Source organism: Delphinus delphis, chromosome 6 (genome assembly GCF_949987515.2).
Source record: "Delphinus delphis chromosome 6, mDelDel1.2, whole genome shotgun sequence".
Lineage (NCBI taxonomy): Eukaryota > Metazoa > Chordata > Mammalia > Artiodactyla > Delphinidae > Delphinus > Delphinus delphis.
This window is the reverse complement of record NC_082688.1, coordinates 101327937-101344526: the sequence shown is the minus strand read 5'-3', so window position 1 is coordinate 101344526 and position 16590 is coordinate 101327937. Positions and strand designations below refer to the sequence as shown.

Below are 16590 nucleotides of genomic sequence, written 5' to 3'. Positions count from 1 at the left end.
CGGTATGATAGTCCCTAGATCCATCCACGTCTCTACAAATGACCCAATTTCGTTCCTTTTTATGGCTGAGTAATATTCCATTGTATATATGTACCACAACTTCTTTATGCATTCATCTGTCGATGGGCACTTAGGTTGCTTCCCTGTCCTGGCTATTGTAAATACTGCTGCAATGAACATTGGGGTACATGACTCTTTTTGAGTTATGGTTTTCTCAGGGTATATGCCCAATAGTGGGATTGCTGGGCCATACGATAGTTCTATTTTTAGCTTTTTAAGGAACCTCCATACTGTTCTTCATAGTGGCTACATCAATTTACATTCCCACCAACAGTGCAAGAGGGTACCCTTTTCTCCACACCCTCTCCAGCATTTGTTGTTTGTAGATTTTCTGATGATGCCCATTCTTACTGGTGTGAGGTGATACCTCATTGCAGTTTTGATTTGCATTTTTCTAATAATTAGTGATGTTGAGCAGCTTTTCATGTGGTTCTTGGCCATCTGTATGTCTTCTTTGGAGAAATGTCTGTTTAGGTATTCTGCCCATTTTTGGATTGGGTTGTTTGTATTTTTAATATTGAACTGCATGAGCTGTTTATATATTTTGGAGATTAATCCTTTGTCCGTTGATTCATTTGCAAACATTTTCGCACAGTCTGAGGGTTGTCTTTTCATCTTGTTTGTAGTTTCCTTTGCTGTGTAAAAGCTGTTAAGTTTCATTAGGTCCCATTTGTTTAGTTTTGTTTTTATTTCCATTACTGTAGGAGGTGGATCAAAAAAAATCTTGCTGTGATTTATGTCAAAGAGTGCTCTTCCTATGTTTTCCTCTAAGAGTTTTATAGTGTTCCATCTTACATTTAGGTCTCTAATCCATTTTGAATTTATTTTTGTGTATGGTGTTAGGGAGTGTCCTAATTTCATTCTTTTACATGTAGCTGTCCAGTTTTCCCAGCACCATTTATTGAAGAGACTGTCTTTTCTCCATTGTATGTCCTTGCCTCCTTTGTCATAGATTAGTTGACCATAGGTACATGGGCTTATCTATGGGCTTTCTATCCTGTTCCATTGATCTATATTTCTGTTTTTGTGCCAGTACCATATTGTCCTGATTACTGTAGCTTTATAGTATAGTCTGAAGTCAGGGAGTATGATTCCTTCAGTTCTGTTTTTCTCCCTCAAGACAGCTTTGACTATTCGGGATCTTTTGTGTCTCCATACAAATTTTAAGATTTTTTGTTCTAGTTCTCTAAAAAATGCCATTGGTAATTTGATAGGAATTGCATTGAATCTGTAGATTGCTTTGGGTAGTAGAGTCATTTTCACAACGTTGATTCTTCCAATCCAAGAACCTGGTATATCTCTCCATCTGTTTGTATCATCTTTAATTTCTTTCACCAGTGTCTTATAGTTTTCTGCATACAGGTCTTTTGTCTCCCTAGGTAGGTTTATTCCTAGGTATTTTATTCTTTTTGTTGCAGTGGTAAATGGGACTGTTTCCTTAATTTCTCTTTAAGATTTTTCATAACTACTGTATAGGAAAGCAAGAGATTTCTGTGCATTAATTTTGTATCCTGCAACTTTACCAAATTCATTGATTAGCTCTAGTAGTTTTCTGGTGGCATCTTTAGGATTCTCTATGTATAGTATCATATCATCTGCAAACAGTGACAGCTTTACTTCTTCTTTTCTTATTTGGATTCCTTTTATTTCTTTTTCTTCTCTGATTGCCATGGCTAGGACTTCCAAAACCATGTTGAGTAGTAGTGTGAGAGTGGACATCCTTGTCTTGTTCCTGATCTTAGAGGAAATGCTTTCATTTTTTCACCATTGAGAATGATGTTTGCTGTGGGTTTGTTGTATATGGCCTTTATTATGTTGAGGTAGGTTCCCTCTATGCCCAGTTTCTGGAGAGTTTTTATCATAAATGGGTGTTGAATTTTGTCTAAAGCTTTTTCTGCACCTATTGAGATGATCATATGGCTTTTAACCTTCAATTTGTTAATATGGTGTATCACATTGATTGATTTCCATATATTGAAGAATCCTTGAATCTCTGGGATAAATCCCACTTGATCATGGTGTATGATCCTTTTAATGTGTTGTTGGATTCTGTTTGCTTGTATTTTGTTGAGGCTTTTTGCATCTATATTCATCAGTGATATTGGTCTGTAATTTTCTTTTTTTGTAGCATCTTTGTCTGGTTTTGGTATCAGGGTGATGGTGGCCACATAGAATGCGTTTGGGAGTTTCCCTTCCTCTGCAATTTTTTGGAAGCATTTGAGAAGGATGGGTGTTAGCTCTTCTCTAAATGTTTGATAGAATTCACCTGTGAAGCCATCTGGTCCTGGACTTTTGTTTGTTGGAAGATTTTAAATCACAGTTTCAATTTCGTTGCTTGTGATTGGTCTGTTCATATTTTCTGTTTCTTCCTGGTTCATTGTTAGAAGGTTATAGCTTTCTAAGAATTTGTCCATTTCTTCCAGGTTGTCCATTTTATTGGCATAGAGTTGCTTGTAGTAGTCTCTTAGGATGCTTTGTATTTCTGCAGTGTCTGTTGTAACTTCTTTTTCATTTCTAATTTTATTGATTTGAGTCCTCTGCTTCTTTTGCTTGATGAGTCTGGCTAATGGTTTATCAATTTTATCTTCTCAAAGAACCAGCTTTTAGTTTTATTGATCCTTGCTGTTGTTTTCTTTGTTTCTATTTCATTTATTTCTGCTCTGATCTGTATGATTTCTTTCCTTCTGCTAGCTTTGGGTTTTCTTTGTTCTTCTTTCTCTAGTTCCTTTAGGTGTAAGGTTAGATTGTTTGCTTGAGATTTTTCTTGTTTCTTGAGGTAGGCTTGTATTGCTATAAACTTCCCTCTTTGAACTGCTTTTGCTGCATCCCATAGGTTTTGGATTGTCGTGTTTTCTCCGTCATTTGTCTCTAGGTATTTTTTGATTTCCTCTTTGATTTCTTCAGTGATCTCTTGGTTATTTAGTAACGTATTGTTTAGCCTCCATGTGTTTGTGTTTTTTATGTTTTTTTCCTTGTAATTCATTTCTAATCTCATAGTGATGTGGTCAGAAAAGATGCTTGATATGATTTCAGTTTTCTTAAATTTACTGAGGCTTGATTTGTGTCCCAAGATGTGATCTGTGTTGGAGAATGTTTCGTGCACACTTGAGAAGAAAGTGTAATCTGCTGTTTTTGGATGGAATGTCCTATAAATATCAATTAAATCTATCTGGTCTGTTGTGTCATTTAAAGTTTCTGTTTCCTTATTTATTTTCATTTTGGATGATCTGTCCAGTGGTGTAAGTGAGGTGTTAAAGTCTCCCACTATTATTGTGTTACTGTCGATTTCCTCTTTTATAGCTGTTAGCAGTTGCCTTATGTACTGAGGTGCTCCTATGTTGGGTGCATATATATTTATAGTTGCTATATCTTCTTCTTGGATTGATCCCTTGATCATTATGTAGTGTCCTTCCTTGTCTCTTCTAACATTCTTTGTTTTAAAGTCTATTTTATCTGATATGAGTACTGCTACTCCAGCTTTCTTTTGATTTCCATTTGCATGGAATATCTTTTTCCATCCCCTCACTTTCAGTCTGTATGTGTCCCTAGGTCTGAAGTGGGTCTCTTTTAGACAGCATATATATGAGTTTTGTTTTTGTGTCCATTCAGCGAGCCTGTGTCTTTTAGTTGGAGCATTTAATCCTTTCACCTTTAAGATAATTATCGATATGTATGTTCCTATGACCATTTTCTTAATTGTTTTGGGTTTGTTTTTGTAGATCCTTTTCTTCTCTTGTGTTTCCCACTTAGAGAAGTTCCTTTAGCATTTGTTGTAAAGCTGGTTTGGTGGTGCTGAATTCTTTTAGCTTTTGCTTGTCTGTAAAGCTTTTGATTTCTCCATGGAATCTGAATGAGATCCTTGCCGGGGAAGTAATCTTGGTTGTAGGTTCTTCCCTTTCATCACTTTAAGTATATCATGCCACTCCCTTCTGGCTTGTAGAGTTTTGCTGAGAAATCAGCTGTTAACCTTACGGGAGTTCCCTTGTATGTTATTTGTCATTTTTCCCTTGCTGCTTTCAATGATTTTTCTTTGTCTTTAATTCTTGCCATTTCGATTACTATGTGTCTTGTTGTGTTTCTCCTTGGGTTTATCCTGTGTCGGACTCTCTGTGCTTCCTGGACTTGTGTGGCTATTTCCTTTACCATGTTATGGAATTTTTCAACTATAATCTCTTCAGATATTTTCTCTGGTCGTTTCTCTTTCTCTTCTCCTTCTGGGACCCCTATAATGCAAATTTTGTTGCATTTAATGTTGTCCCAGAGGCCTCTTAGGCTGTCTTCATTTCTTTTCATTCTTTTTCTTTATTCTGTTCCATAGCAGTGAACTCCACCACTCTCTCTTCCAGGTCACTTATCCGTTCTTCTGCCTCAGTTTTTCTGCTATTGATTCCTTCTAGTGTATTTTTCATTTGTTACTGTATTGTTCCTCTCTGTTTGTTTGTTCTTTAATTCTTCTAGGTCTTTGTTAAACATTTCTTGCACCTTCTTGGTCTTTGCCTCCATTCCTTCTCTGAGGTCCTGGATCATCTTCACTATCATTATTCTGAATTCTTTTTCTGGAAGGTTGCCTATCTCCACTTCATTTAGTTGTTTTTCTGGGGTTTTATCTTGTTCCTTCATCTGGTACATAGCCCTCTGCCCTTTCATCTTGTCTATCTTTCTGTGAATGTGATTTTTGTTCCACAGGCTGCAGGATTATAGTTCTTCTTGCTTCTGCTGTCTGCCCTCTGGTGGATGAGGCTATCTAAGAGGCTTGTGCAAGTTTCCTGATGGGAGGGACTGGTGGTGGGTAGAGCTGTGTGTTGCTCTGTTGGGCAGAGCTCAGTAAAACTTTAATCCGTTTGCTGATGCGTGGGGCTGGGTTCCCTCCCTGTTGGTTGTTTGGCCTGAAGCGACCCAACACTGGAGCATCCTCAGGCTCTTTGGTGGGGCTAATGGCAGACTCTGGGAGGGCTCATGCCAAGGAGTACTTCCCAGAACTTCTGCTGCCAGTGTCCTTGTCCCCGCGGTGAGCCACAGCTGCCCCTGGGCTCTTCAGGAGACCCTCCAACACTAGCAGGTAGGTCTGGTTCAGTCTCCTATGGGGTCACTGCTCCTTCCCCTGGGTCCCGATGTGCACACTACTTTGTGTGTGCCCTTCAAGAGTGGAGTGTCTGTTTCCCTCAGTCCTGTCAAAGTCCTGCAGTCAAATCCCGCTAGCCTTCAAAGTCTAATTCTCTCAGAATTCCTCCTCCAGTTGCTGGACCCCCAGGTTGGTAAGCCTGACATTGGGCTCAGAACCTTCACTCCAGTGGGTGGACTTCTGTGGAATTGTTATCCAGTTTGTGAGTCACCCACCCAGTGGTTATGGGATTTGATTTTATTGTGATTGTGCCCCTCCTACCATCCCATTGTGGTTTCTCCTTTGTCTTTGGATGTGGGGTATCTTTTTTGGTGAGTTCCAGTGTCTTCCTGTCGATGATTGTTCAGCAGTTAGCTGTGATGCCGGTGCTCTCGCAAGAGGAAGTGAGAGCAAGTCCTTCTTCTCCGCCATCTTGAACCAATCTCAGAAGATCATTTCTTTTCCTTTCCTGGGCAGCCTAAAGACTGCAGAAGATAATGATATCTAAATCTAAGTCCCTCTTCAGAGAGAGCATCACACACATTTCTGAGATCAAACTAATCTCCAGCTACTTTGCCGGGTGGACCTGAAGAAGCATGTTCCAGAGTCAGGACCTCAGATTTCTTCTTTTTTTAAAAAAATGTCACCTTTCCCGGGCCATCATCATAAACTTTTATATCAAGAGACTGATCCTGATAAAGTGAGGAATGGAAAAGTTTAAATATGGGATGAGAATGATTTTTAAATGCTGGAGGATTTGCCTAAAATCATTCATGTTTTTCTATCCAGCAAGTCCTTTTTTTGAGTCCTTTTGGAATGACGACAGACCTTTGAATATTTTCTTCCCTCTAATCATTACTTCAAAGAACCTGGAGAAGGTGTGAAAAATGAAATTGATATCTGTTGCTTCATGGCCAAAACCCAGGCCTACCCACTGCTCTTCGTTGGGCAACCCCTTTCTAGATCAAAGTCGCGTTCCCCAGGAATAAACTCTTAGGTCGTTCACCGGCGACCTGTTATGTTGTTGTTACATTGGTGCCTGACTGTTACCCACTCCAGCCTCAAAACTGGAATGGGTGACAGTTCAGATCATGCTTTTAGTCTGAGCCCCGTTTACAGCTGTATGTCTGGGGACCACTTATCGTTAGTTTCCTTGTCTATAAAATAATCGTTGTCACAGAACTTTGCAGTGGACATCCCAGGAGAAGTGTGTAAAGGTCTAGCAGGTGCCTGGAGTCTGAAAGGGTGCAGTACAGATACCCTCTCTTTCCTTACCTGTGAAAGGTGACCACTCATCTGGGGCATTTTTTTATTATTATTAAAGCAAGGAAAAAGGCTTCATCAGAGGGTTCTGCCTCTTTATTGATGCCTGCCACCCCGTGACCCATCAGCTGCTAAGTGTCAATAATTCTGCTGGTTTTCCTTCCCTGAACACAGATGGTGGAGGCAGCATCAGACAGTTCCCAAGGCATGCTAAACTGAACTAAAACATCACCCAGGGAGAGCCCCGTTCTGTTGAGAAAGCATCGTCCAGAACCTGAAGTAGTTGTAAAACACAGAAAAGATTCCAGGATCACAAGCACCCCCTAGGGAGTGGCCAGGAGAACGGCAAAAGGTATTAAAGCCTCAGCTGTATCCCCAGACACAGCTCTCTGTGGACAGCAGCATCTCAACTAGGGTAAATCGGCTAAATCGTGAGGTGACTCTGCTGCCTGGCTTCCCTTTTCTTTCCTTGCTGTGTTAACCCATGAATCATTGTCCCTGAGGCTGCAAAGGGTGGGAAGTTTGGTGGATGGAAAATGAGAATGGGAGTGAGATATCTTAATTTCCTTTCCAGGAGTCTGAATTTGGGGGAGTCTCTGCTTTTTCCCTATAATATAATCAAAAGTATATTTACACCAGCAGTGTGGGAGTGATTGAAAGCGTACTCTTTGGAGTTAGACTTCCTGGGTTGATGTCCTGACTATGTAATTGAATCAGCTGTCTCTCTTTCGGTGGATTATTTGACTTTTGACCTTGATTTTCTCAAACTATAAAATGAGAATAATAATATTAGTTCACTCAGAATTGTTTTAATTTTAAAATGAAATTATACATATGGAGTGCTTAGAATAATGCTTAACAAAGAGTGTGCACTCAGTAAATGCCGTACTTGCTCTCCTTGTAGCAAATTGCTGGTATCCATGGCAAGAACACTGGGTTTTACATTCAGTTACCTAAGATTCTCTAAGACAGCTCTGGCATAATTTCTTCTGAGCTAGCACTCGGGTGACGCTGAAGACATCTTTTTCTAGGTCTTTCATTCCTGGAGACCTCTGAGGTTTAAAGTTATATGTATCTTCTTTCCTTAGCAATCAATATCCATTACGTATAGCTCACGGTTACCACTTTTCCTGGAGAAAGATGCTAATGGATTCTGTCAAGGCCATGAGGCAGCCACTTCCTTACAGAACGGCTTTTGAGTTTCTTAAAAGCCTGACCTTCAGTTAGAAAGTGATCAGGAAGCTTCCAGTGAGCTCAGGAGTCTAATCAATGTTTCTCAGTCTTTGGTGATGATCAGTTGTCATCAAGGGTCCACCAAAAAGTCATGTCACACAGGCTGTGGCTTTTCCTGACATTTTCTATCCATTAGGTGTCCCTGGAAAAGGGGGAGCTCTTCAAGTTTCCATGGCAGAAGTGGCTAATCTGCCGGCCTTCTAAAAAATAAGGACACAGATAATACAAAATTTAAAAACAAAAGCAAAACCTCACAGGCGTCTTCAGGAGACTGGGTTATTTGGGACTATTGACAGGTCAGCTTCAAGAAGACTGGATTGCAGAACTGAGAATAAATAGTATTTGTCTTTCCAATTTAAAATCTCCAATCATAGCTTTCAGGCTGCCAGCCCAGCTCCCCTTTTGTTCAGTGATAATGATCCCTATTTTTCTACCTCAACCCATGACCCTGGCAGACAGGAAGTTGTGTCTGGCTAAATTCACAGAGTTACCTCCTTAATAATCAAGAACAGGACTTTAATACATTTCTTAGTACGTTTATTTAAAGTCATGATTTTGATGGCCTGGTGTTGTCTGACAAAGGGATGAAATGGTCCAACAAGCTGCCCGCTTACAGGAGATTTAGTTTCCTATGTCGCCACCTAGTGACCATTCTAAGAACTTCATTGATGGGTTGTCAGGTACAGACAGACCTGCCACATATATATGCACGTTTATAAGGAGGTTATTACCTTTCTTTAGAATATATTTCCCAGTTTTAGCACATGTGTGTGCTAAAATGTGTGGATTTTTTTTAATTCCACAATCTCGTGTCAGTACAGATGCTTTGAGAAAGAGGCAAATTGGGTATATGGAGCTGGTTGATATTTGAGAATACAGTCATCCCTTTGTAATCATGAGCTCTGCATGCAGGGATTCAACCAACTGAGGATGAAAAAATATTTTTTAAAAAATTCACAACTTTCCAAAAAGCAAAACTTGAACTTGCCACATCCCAGCCACTATTTACATATCATTTACATTTTATTTACAACTATTTACAAAGCTACTATTTTCATTGTATTGGGTATTACAAGTAATCTAGAAATGACTTAAAGTATACTGGGAGGATATGCTTAGGTTATATGCAGATACTTTGCCGTTTTATGTAAGAGACTTGAGCTTGGGAGGAGTTTTCTTTGGGGGGCCCTGGAGCCAATCCTCCACAGATACCGAGGCAGGACTGTAATGGATGCTATTGGCAATGCTGGTTTTGTCTTGTTTTCGTTTGGGTCACCATCACTGCATTCCTGGCAGAAATGATGTAAAAATATACTTGAGATTCCTTGGCACTGTAGCATTTAGACAATATATTATAACAAATATGGATTCTGATTTATTTTTTTTGGAGACTTTTTTTTTTTTTTGCGGTACGCGGGCCTCTCACTGTTGTGGCCTCTCCCTTTGTGGAGCACAGGCTCTGGATGCGCAGGCTCAGCGGCCACGGCTCATGGGCCCAGCTGCTCCGCGGCATGTGGGATCTTCCCGGACCGGGGCAGGAACCCGTGTCCCCTGCATCGGCAGGCGGACTCTCAACCACTGCGCCACCAGGGAAGCCCTGGAGAATTTTTTAAAGTGATTTTGTGTGAAGTTAAACTGCAGAATCTATCCCCCAACTGCCCTCCACCCCCTGCAATGTACAGCTACTCACGTCTCTGCTCAGTTTGACTTCTTTTTATATTTTACTGATTTCTGTGGGTTTCCCTGGTTCTGTATCACTCACAGGTCAGAGGTTTGGGCAGCAGTTTTGCTCAAATTCTGGGAGCCGATATACCTTTGGCCCTCTGCCCTTGATCTGTGCCTGGGCTGGGGAGCATCGTCAAAGTTCAGCTGGGTTTCACTCATGCCTTGGATTTTCCTCTGTGGTGCTCTCTCAGGTACTCACCCCCCAGGTGGGGGTGGGATGGTGTTGGGGGCTTGTCAAACCTGCCATGCTTCTCTCATGCCCATACCCGCCTCTTCCCATTTCAGGTCAGTCCACTCTCGCCCTCCCTATGACTAAACCTCAGCCTAACTATGATGCATCTTTGTCCTGTTTGTTTTCTGTCGGCGCTTTTGCTGATCAGTCGTTTGACTTCCTGCTCACCAACCCAAACCAGCCCACTGAATGTCCTTAAAAAATGTAAATACAAAGTTATATAAAAGGTCTTGGAAGGAGCAGTGCATGTGATGGGCCCTGAAGCCCCAGCTTCATGAGCTTGCCGATAAATCTGCCTCTGTCCAGGGCAGAGGGCACATGACCCAGCTGTAAGCACAGCCCAGCATCCCAAGACACAATATCCCAGACCCGTAGCAAGCTCCGTCTAAGTTGAGGCAAGTACTAGCATCAGGAAGGGTTATTTATTCGTGGCAGGGCAGCAAGGTACTTACGGGGCTGAGGTGGGAGGCAGAGGTGCTCGGACAGTAGGTCTAGCAGGTACGTCCATTCCCACCAGGAGTTCTGTCAGTGCCTGTGGGTTCAAGGGAAAGGATTCAAACCCTGGGAGGTGACAAGAGCTAGAAATATCAAGGCTATGAAATCATAACTGGCTCCATAACCAGGGACAGAACTGGGCCTACAAGGGGCCCACTAGTAGGGGATGGCTGTGAAAATGCTTCCTAATCTGTTGACAATATTGGAAGAAGAAGATCCCTAAGAAATAGAGCAGAGAGAGGCAGCATTTGAAAGGACTGTAGGTAAAGTCTCTAAGGCCCAGGTTGAGTAGTATGGGCAAGCATGGTGAATACCACCTGAAATTAAAAAGAGGCTCGATTGTCAGAAGGCCCCTGGGGTTATTTGAAAAACAGGGAAGCAGATTAGAAGACTAGAGTGATTATCTAGGCAGGAAGCAATGAAGCAGGAGGACTTAGGGAATTCCAGACATATTTATAACTGGAGAGAAGAAATTTGAAAAATAAGAAATCACTAGAAATTGGGAGTTAGCTGAATGTGGAGCCCAAGACAGAGGACATGAGTGACGTCCTCGGAAAGGACACCATGAGGGGAGTTTTCTGAAAGAGATATGGGAACAATAAAAAAAAAAAAAAATCAAGAAAATGATTCTATTAAAGGGGGAATATCACCAAAATGTACATTGTTCATCAACATGTATTGTTCAGGCAAATATGGATATGTGAACATCCCTTCATTTTGTCTTTTAAAAAAAAATTGTTTATAGTTGATTTACAGTGTTGTGTTAGTTTCAAGTGTACAGCAAAGTGAATCATTTATACATATACATATATCCACTCTTCTTTAGATTCTTTTCCCATATAGGTCATTACAGAGTATTGAGTAGAGTTCCCTGTGCTATACAATAGGTCCTTATTAGTTATCTGTTTTGTATATAGTAGTGTGTGCATCTCAATCCCAGTCTCCCAATTTAACCCTCCCCCTGACCCCTGCTTCCCCCTGCTTCCCCTGCCAACCATAAGTTTGTTTTCTACATCTGTGACTCTTTGTTCTGTAAATAAGTTCATTTGTACCATTTTTTTTTTAGATTCCACATATAAGCAATATCATATGATATTTGTCTTGGACATGAGGATTATTTGTTTGCTTTAATGAGGCTAGTGTATATGATATGGAATTTCTCTTTTCTCAAAAATTTACATAAAATATTTCAATTAGTATATTTTGCATTAAGCATGCCTTTATCGGTATTGTTTCTTTCTTTCTTTCTTTTTACATATAAAGATTTATTTTAATCAGGTTAAGTATTCATCATCTCTTTTTTAAGTGTCCGACTTACCCTGTGGAGGATACGCAGGAGACAGGCACTTTTGTGGAGGCCAGAGCACAGAGGCAGACTCTGTATCTCCTACCCAGACCAGACTCATGTCACTCTGGAAAATGGGACAAATTAAATCTATAACACCTATCAATATATACTGTGAAACCTTGTTTCAGTACCACAGGCTGGTAAATGCCCTCGGTGCATGAATTCATTGCCCATCCAAGGTGCCAGTTTTGTTTCTTAAAGGAATAGCTTTGATTAGAAAAACAGATGCTTTTTGAAAGCACACTGGGTACAAAGTGCTGAGTCACTGCTGTCCTTTGCTGATTTCACTCACTCTCCTATCAACCAGTCAGCAGAGCCACAGAAATTCACCAAGAACCATCCGCTTTCTTCTTTGATTTGCAGTCTTTATTTCATTGAATCAGAAAATTTGCAGTTAGCCCTTGAAAACTTTATTTCAGTAAGTGAAAAAATAATTGCAGATAGCTTTAGCAGTTAACAAAAAAGAAAATAGAGAACCCATGAGAACACTTTGAGGAGCCCCCATATAAGAAGGAGCTGAAATCATTCCCAGGACAATCCCGCGCATCACCGTCAACTGACAGGAAGGGAAGGAAACAGTGCAGAAATCGCACAGGAAGTGCTCAAACCCGTATATTGTAAGGATCTCAAAAGTCCTTCGTGGGAATTGTCTTTCTTCTCTGCTGGAGTCAATTTTCTGAAATTTTTGTAATGCTCTGACTTTTCTGTCACGTTCTTAAGGAATTCTAAAAAATAAGGGATTTTGAATTAACTTCTAGTCATTTAGAATTAGCAGGAGCATTTCATGTCCTCTTTGGCTGCCACCACAAGTTTAAGAAGGATTTTTGTAGTTAAAGTGACTATTCTTTTCCCTCTTTCACTGTCTACCTTTTAATTAACTAGTGGAATCTGATGTTTCCTGCACAGATTTCCTTGGCATCTCTACAGGAGAGAAGTTTATTTAAGCCATAATTAATGGTAATTATGTCAGGTTCAAATTAAGATAAGTACTTTTATGTTCCCAAAGAAATAACCTGTTATAAGAGATGTTTTACTTCTTAGGCTCAGCGTTGTAATTTACTATCCTCTAAGTTTTGACTCTTCTTTTTTTTTAAGTAATTAGATTAATATTTTGTAAGAAAATCCTAGAGCAAGAAGACTATTTTTTGTATTAAGCTAAGGAGCATTTGAAAAATGGTAGATTTTTTTGGTAGACTATGTCTATGCCATTCTACAGGTAAATATTACAGAAGATGTTGTTTCTCTTCACCGTTTTCTGTCTGGATAAAAAACATTGGAAAAACTACCAGAAATATGTGTAGCAAACACCTAGGGAAGGTTAAGACGATCTTGCATCCGGAATCCTCAGCCTAGCCTTGCACGGCCGTTTTGGATATCCAATTTCAAGCTCTAAATAAAAAGCGATGGTTAAAAGTAGATTGTTTTCTGCAAAATCTATAAGCATGTTATATTTCATTTATATCTACTAATTACAGTAACCTTTCTGGATTCTGTTGTACTTCATTTATTCACATTCTCCCAGATCGCCTTAGCCATGGCTAATTAAGCCGTCATTATAAAATAAAATCAACAAGCCTATCACAAAAGAAAGAAAATCATTTTATTTTTCAATACAAGAAGCCAGTTTGCTTGCACTAAGGAGCATCTCTTTCTACTCCCCAGTATGAGACAGGTTCATCCTTGTGGAGTGGAGGGACCATTAGAAAAGTCTTGTCTTCTCCATCCCAACAGGGAAAGTGTATTGGGCAGTAGTTCTAGTAAGAATGCTTTCTTGGGGAAAGCTTCACATTAACCCAGTACATTGCAGGGACTCAACAAAAGTCACTGAATGGATGAATGAAGGAATGAAAACAAAAACTCTGAATGCTCATTTTGTCTCCCTTTGGCAAAAATCACAATTTTTTGATAAATATTCTGACATCAGACCTAATAATTCAAAAGTGAAATCATTCCTGGGGCATAGTCAGTTATTGATTTGTAAGTGAAAACTTGGACAAAGTAATCATGAAAAAAACTGTTCCATTAGAAAGGATACCTCTTCTATGATTACCAGTACTGTTATGTCCTTTAAAATACCTCATGAGAACCCATGGGTATGTATACTCTATCCAAAAAAAGTTTGAGAAAGAAATTTTGTTTTTGTTGTTATTTCTAAAATGTATTCAGACTCTGACACTGTTGAATTCTAGCTTGCTCCTTCAGTCAGGTTGAAAACTCTTGGACTAAAACATGCACTGCTGAATTATCAGTTAGAAATTTAAGCATATCAGGGGAAACAATTTCAACCTTCCTAATCTTTTGATAAGAACAGAGGATCTCTCCAATCAATGAGTAGACAAAGAACACAAAAGGAGGCTAGCATTTGAAAAATCTGTGTCAGGAACCAAACCAGATTTCACACACAGGCACACATACACATGAACACATATACACACAGACCACCTCTTTTTGATCCATGAAAAACCTAAGACTGTAAATCGCTAGGGAATGGAGGGGTTGGGGGTGGGGTGAGGCAATGATAGTTCAGGATAAGTGACGTTTTATCAGAAGCCAGGTTTCCTTGTTATCCTGATTGTAACTCTCTCCAACAATATATTTGGTAAGATTGCCAAACATTTTTCAAGTACTAGAGCTTTCCTTCAAAAAACATCTCAGTTGAAATCCCAGTAAAACCAATTTATGAAAAGGGACCGTGCTGGTGGAGCAGGGCATGGGGAGATATGCTCATTCCGTGCCACGCTGACTATACAGCACGTTCTGAGACCCTTTTGTGTGACAGGCAGATTCTGTGGAGCCACAGACTGAACACTACCTTAATCACACCCTTCTGGCCATTGAACAATGCGTAATGAGAATTGCTGAGTTTACAAAGATGTAGTTGAGAGTCTCGGTGATTTCGGCGTCCAGTTCTGAATAGGAAGTGTTCTGTGTGACCTTGAGGATACAGGTGTAGATAAAGGTACAGGGGCTCTTAGAAACCTGGTAATATCTCTTTTTTGGCTCCGTGTCTCTCGTGCATGTGTGGGCTGATTTAGCTAATTTGTTTCTTTCTCATCAATATTTATTCAGGGAAGACATCTCCTCAGTTAGCGGAAAGCCCTCTCCTGATCAAGGCCTCTCTGGAAGCTGTCATTGGGTTTGACCCCTGAGAACCAGGGCTGGGACCAGGGCGAGGTGAGCGAGGCATTTGTCCCAGGAGCAGCATTTAAGGGGTACAAACAAACTCTGTGATCACAATCAATAATACGTTAATGTGTTGTTTTTTAAAAAAAAAATCAGAACTAATTCTCAAGAATTCATGATGAGCACAGTCAGTATTTTAAATATGACGGTATCTGACTGTGTGCTTACAAGAGTCACTGCTCTTTATCACCCTAATCCCAGCCCTGCTGAGAAGTAGGACGTTCCTGTTTCTGCCTCAAGTCAGAGAGCCATGTTATACTGTTGGAAATTTTCAAGGAACCAATCAGTGGTTAAGAGGTACCAAGATTATTAGTGAAATGTACACAGACCAGCACAACCAACAGAAAAGAGCCAAGGGACCATACCAGCGTGATGCAGTGCGGACTCAAGAAACTGGTTGACGTCTCTCCGAGGACTCTGCTGTTCTTGGCTGACGAAAAGAGATACTCTTAACCTGCAGTTAGGGCTCAAACAACTATGACTGTTTTCCGAGCCTACAAAATACATTTGCTAGTCGTCTCTAGGATACAGTCCTAGTAAATGTACAGATATTGAAACACACAGAGACCATATCTTGCCTAGGTTGTTCTCTTGTGATGGATGAGTCTAACAACTTATCTGTACATCAAGCATACATATAAGAGTGGGAGTTTCTTTACATGTTATGATATGAGTAGTTCAAGGTCAGTCTGTTAACTTCCAAATCTTAGAGTCTCTAATTGTCTGCATGCCTGAAATTCCACAACCAGGCACATCCCTTTGGACCTTGGAGGTCTGTGAGGATTTCCAGAACTTACTATTGTAATGCAGATGTGCCCTGCGAAGTTACCCTTTTTGAAGTGCTTTCTTTTAAACACCCCCCCCTCCCCCCCCCCGTGGACATTAATACAACCAGGCAGCATGGTTCAGTGGAAACAGGACCTAGGAGAGGCACTGGGTACCAGACAGAAAAGCTAACCAAATATCATTAATGTAACTGGGAAAGGACACCAAACACAGATCTTTTCCAAACCACAATTTTGCTGAGAACTGGCCTTTGATGGGTAACTAATGTATCAGACAGGAGTCAGCTAAATCATTATTATTCATATAATTTTATGACAAATAATACAAAAAACCTAAACAAGAGATTCAAGGACCCAAACTGTCCTATACAATCTGTATTTATAATATATTATGCTATATGGTTAATTAAATTCGTTCATATATTTAACAAATATTTATTAAGCTCTACTTCTAAGTTCCCCCATTTAACTAAAAATCCAAAAAGCCCTTAAGGATTTTGTATTCAATATAAATATGCCCCAGGCGCTATTTGAACCTCTGATGACTATCTATCATTGATCATACGCTCAGGCTAACTTCACCTGAATCCGTTCTCTGGGAGTGCAACTGTTTTGCACATTAATTTAAAGAAAATGTAATTAGGGAAGTTACTGTGACAGTGCATGAGGCATAGTAGACACTTAACACATATTAAGTGCTAAATATAAACCAGACACGGTGCTAAGTGCATTTACATTCAGTTTCTTATTTAAACCTGATATTAGCATCCTGTGTTCTCATATCAGAAAATCTCAGTGTAAGCTTAAAAAATTATTACACAATATTTTCCTTTCATTTGCGTGGACAATGTAGACTTGTTGATTTGGGTCACCACTGGCATAATAAAATGTATGATTGGATAAAAATGATCAACCGTCATATTACCAGAGAAAGGGTAACTATACAGACATAAGTAAGAGAAGTTCAGTAAAAGCCTTTCTACTATGATGTCATATATGTGTTCCTGGGGGTAGGGTGGGAGCTTGTTCTGTAATATTGTACAGTAAAAAGCACGGGGCTTTTGGGACATGAAGAGTTGGGGTAAAGCATTCAGAATCTCTGGAGACGTGGAGCAAGATTACCACTAACCAAAAAAAAAAAAAAAAATCCTAATTTTAAAATACT

The 16590-nt window shown here is 40.0% G+C and overlaps 1 protein-coding gene and 1 pseudogene across 1 annotated transcript in view; both read right to left on the bottom strand.

The window, feature by feature from the left end:
• Window positions 1-9541, bottom strand: part of LOC132427721 (tyrosine--tRNA ligase, mitochondrial pseudogene) — a 136697-nt pseudogene extending 127156 nt beyond the window's left edge.
• Window positions 9542-9663: 122 nt separating this feature from the next.
• Window positions 9664-16590, bottom strand: part of ADAM7 (ADAM metallopeptidase domain 7) — a 48015-nt gene continuing 41088 nt past the window's right edge. Inside the window, 3 exon segments of the mRNA XM_060015374.1 lie at window positions 9664-9808; window positions 10067-10175; window positions 11428-11521. Coding sequence (XP_059871357.1) covers window positions 9664-9808; window positions 10067-10175; window positions 11428-11521 — 348 coding nt within the window.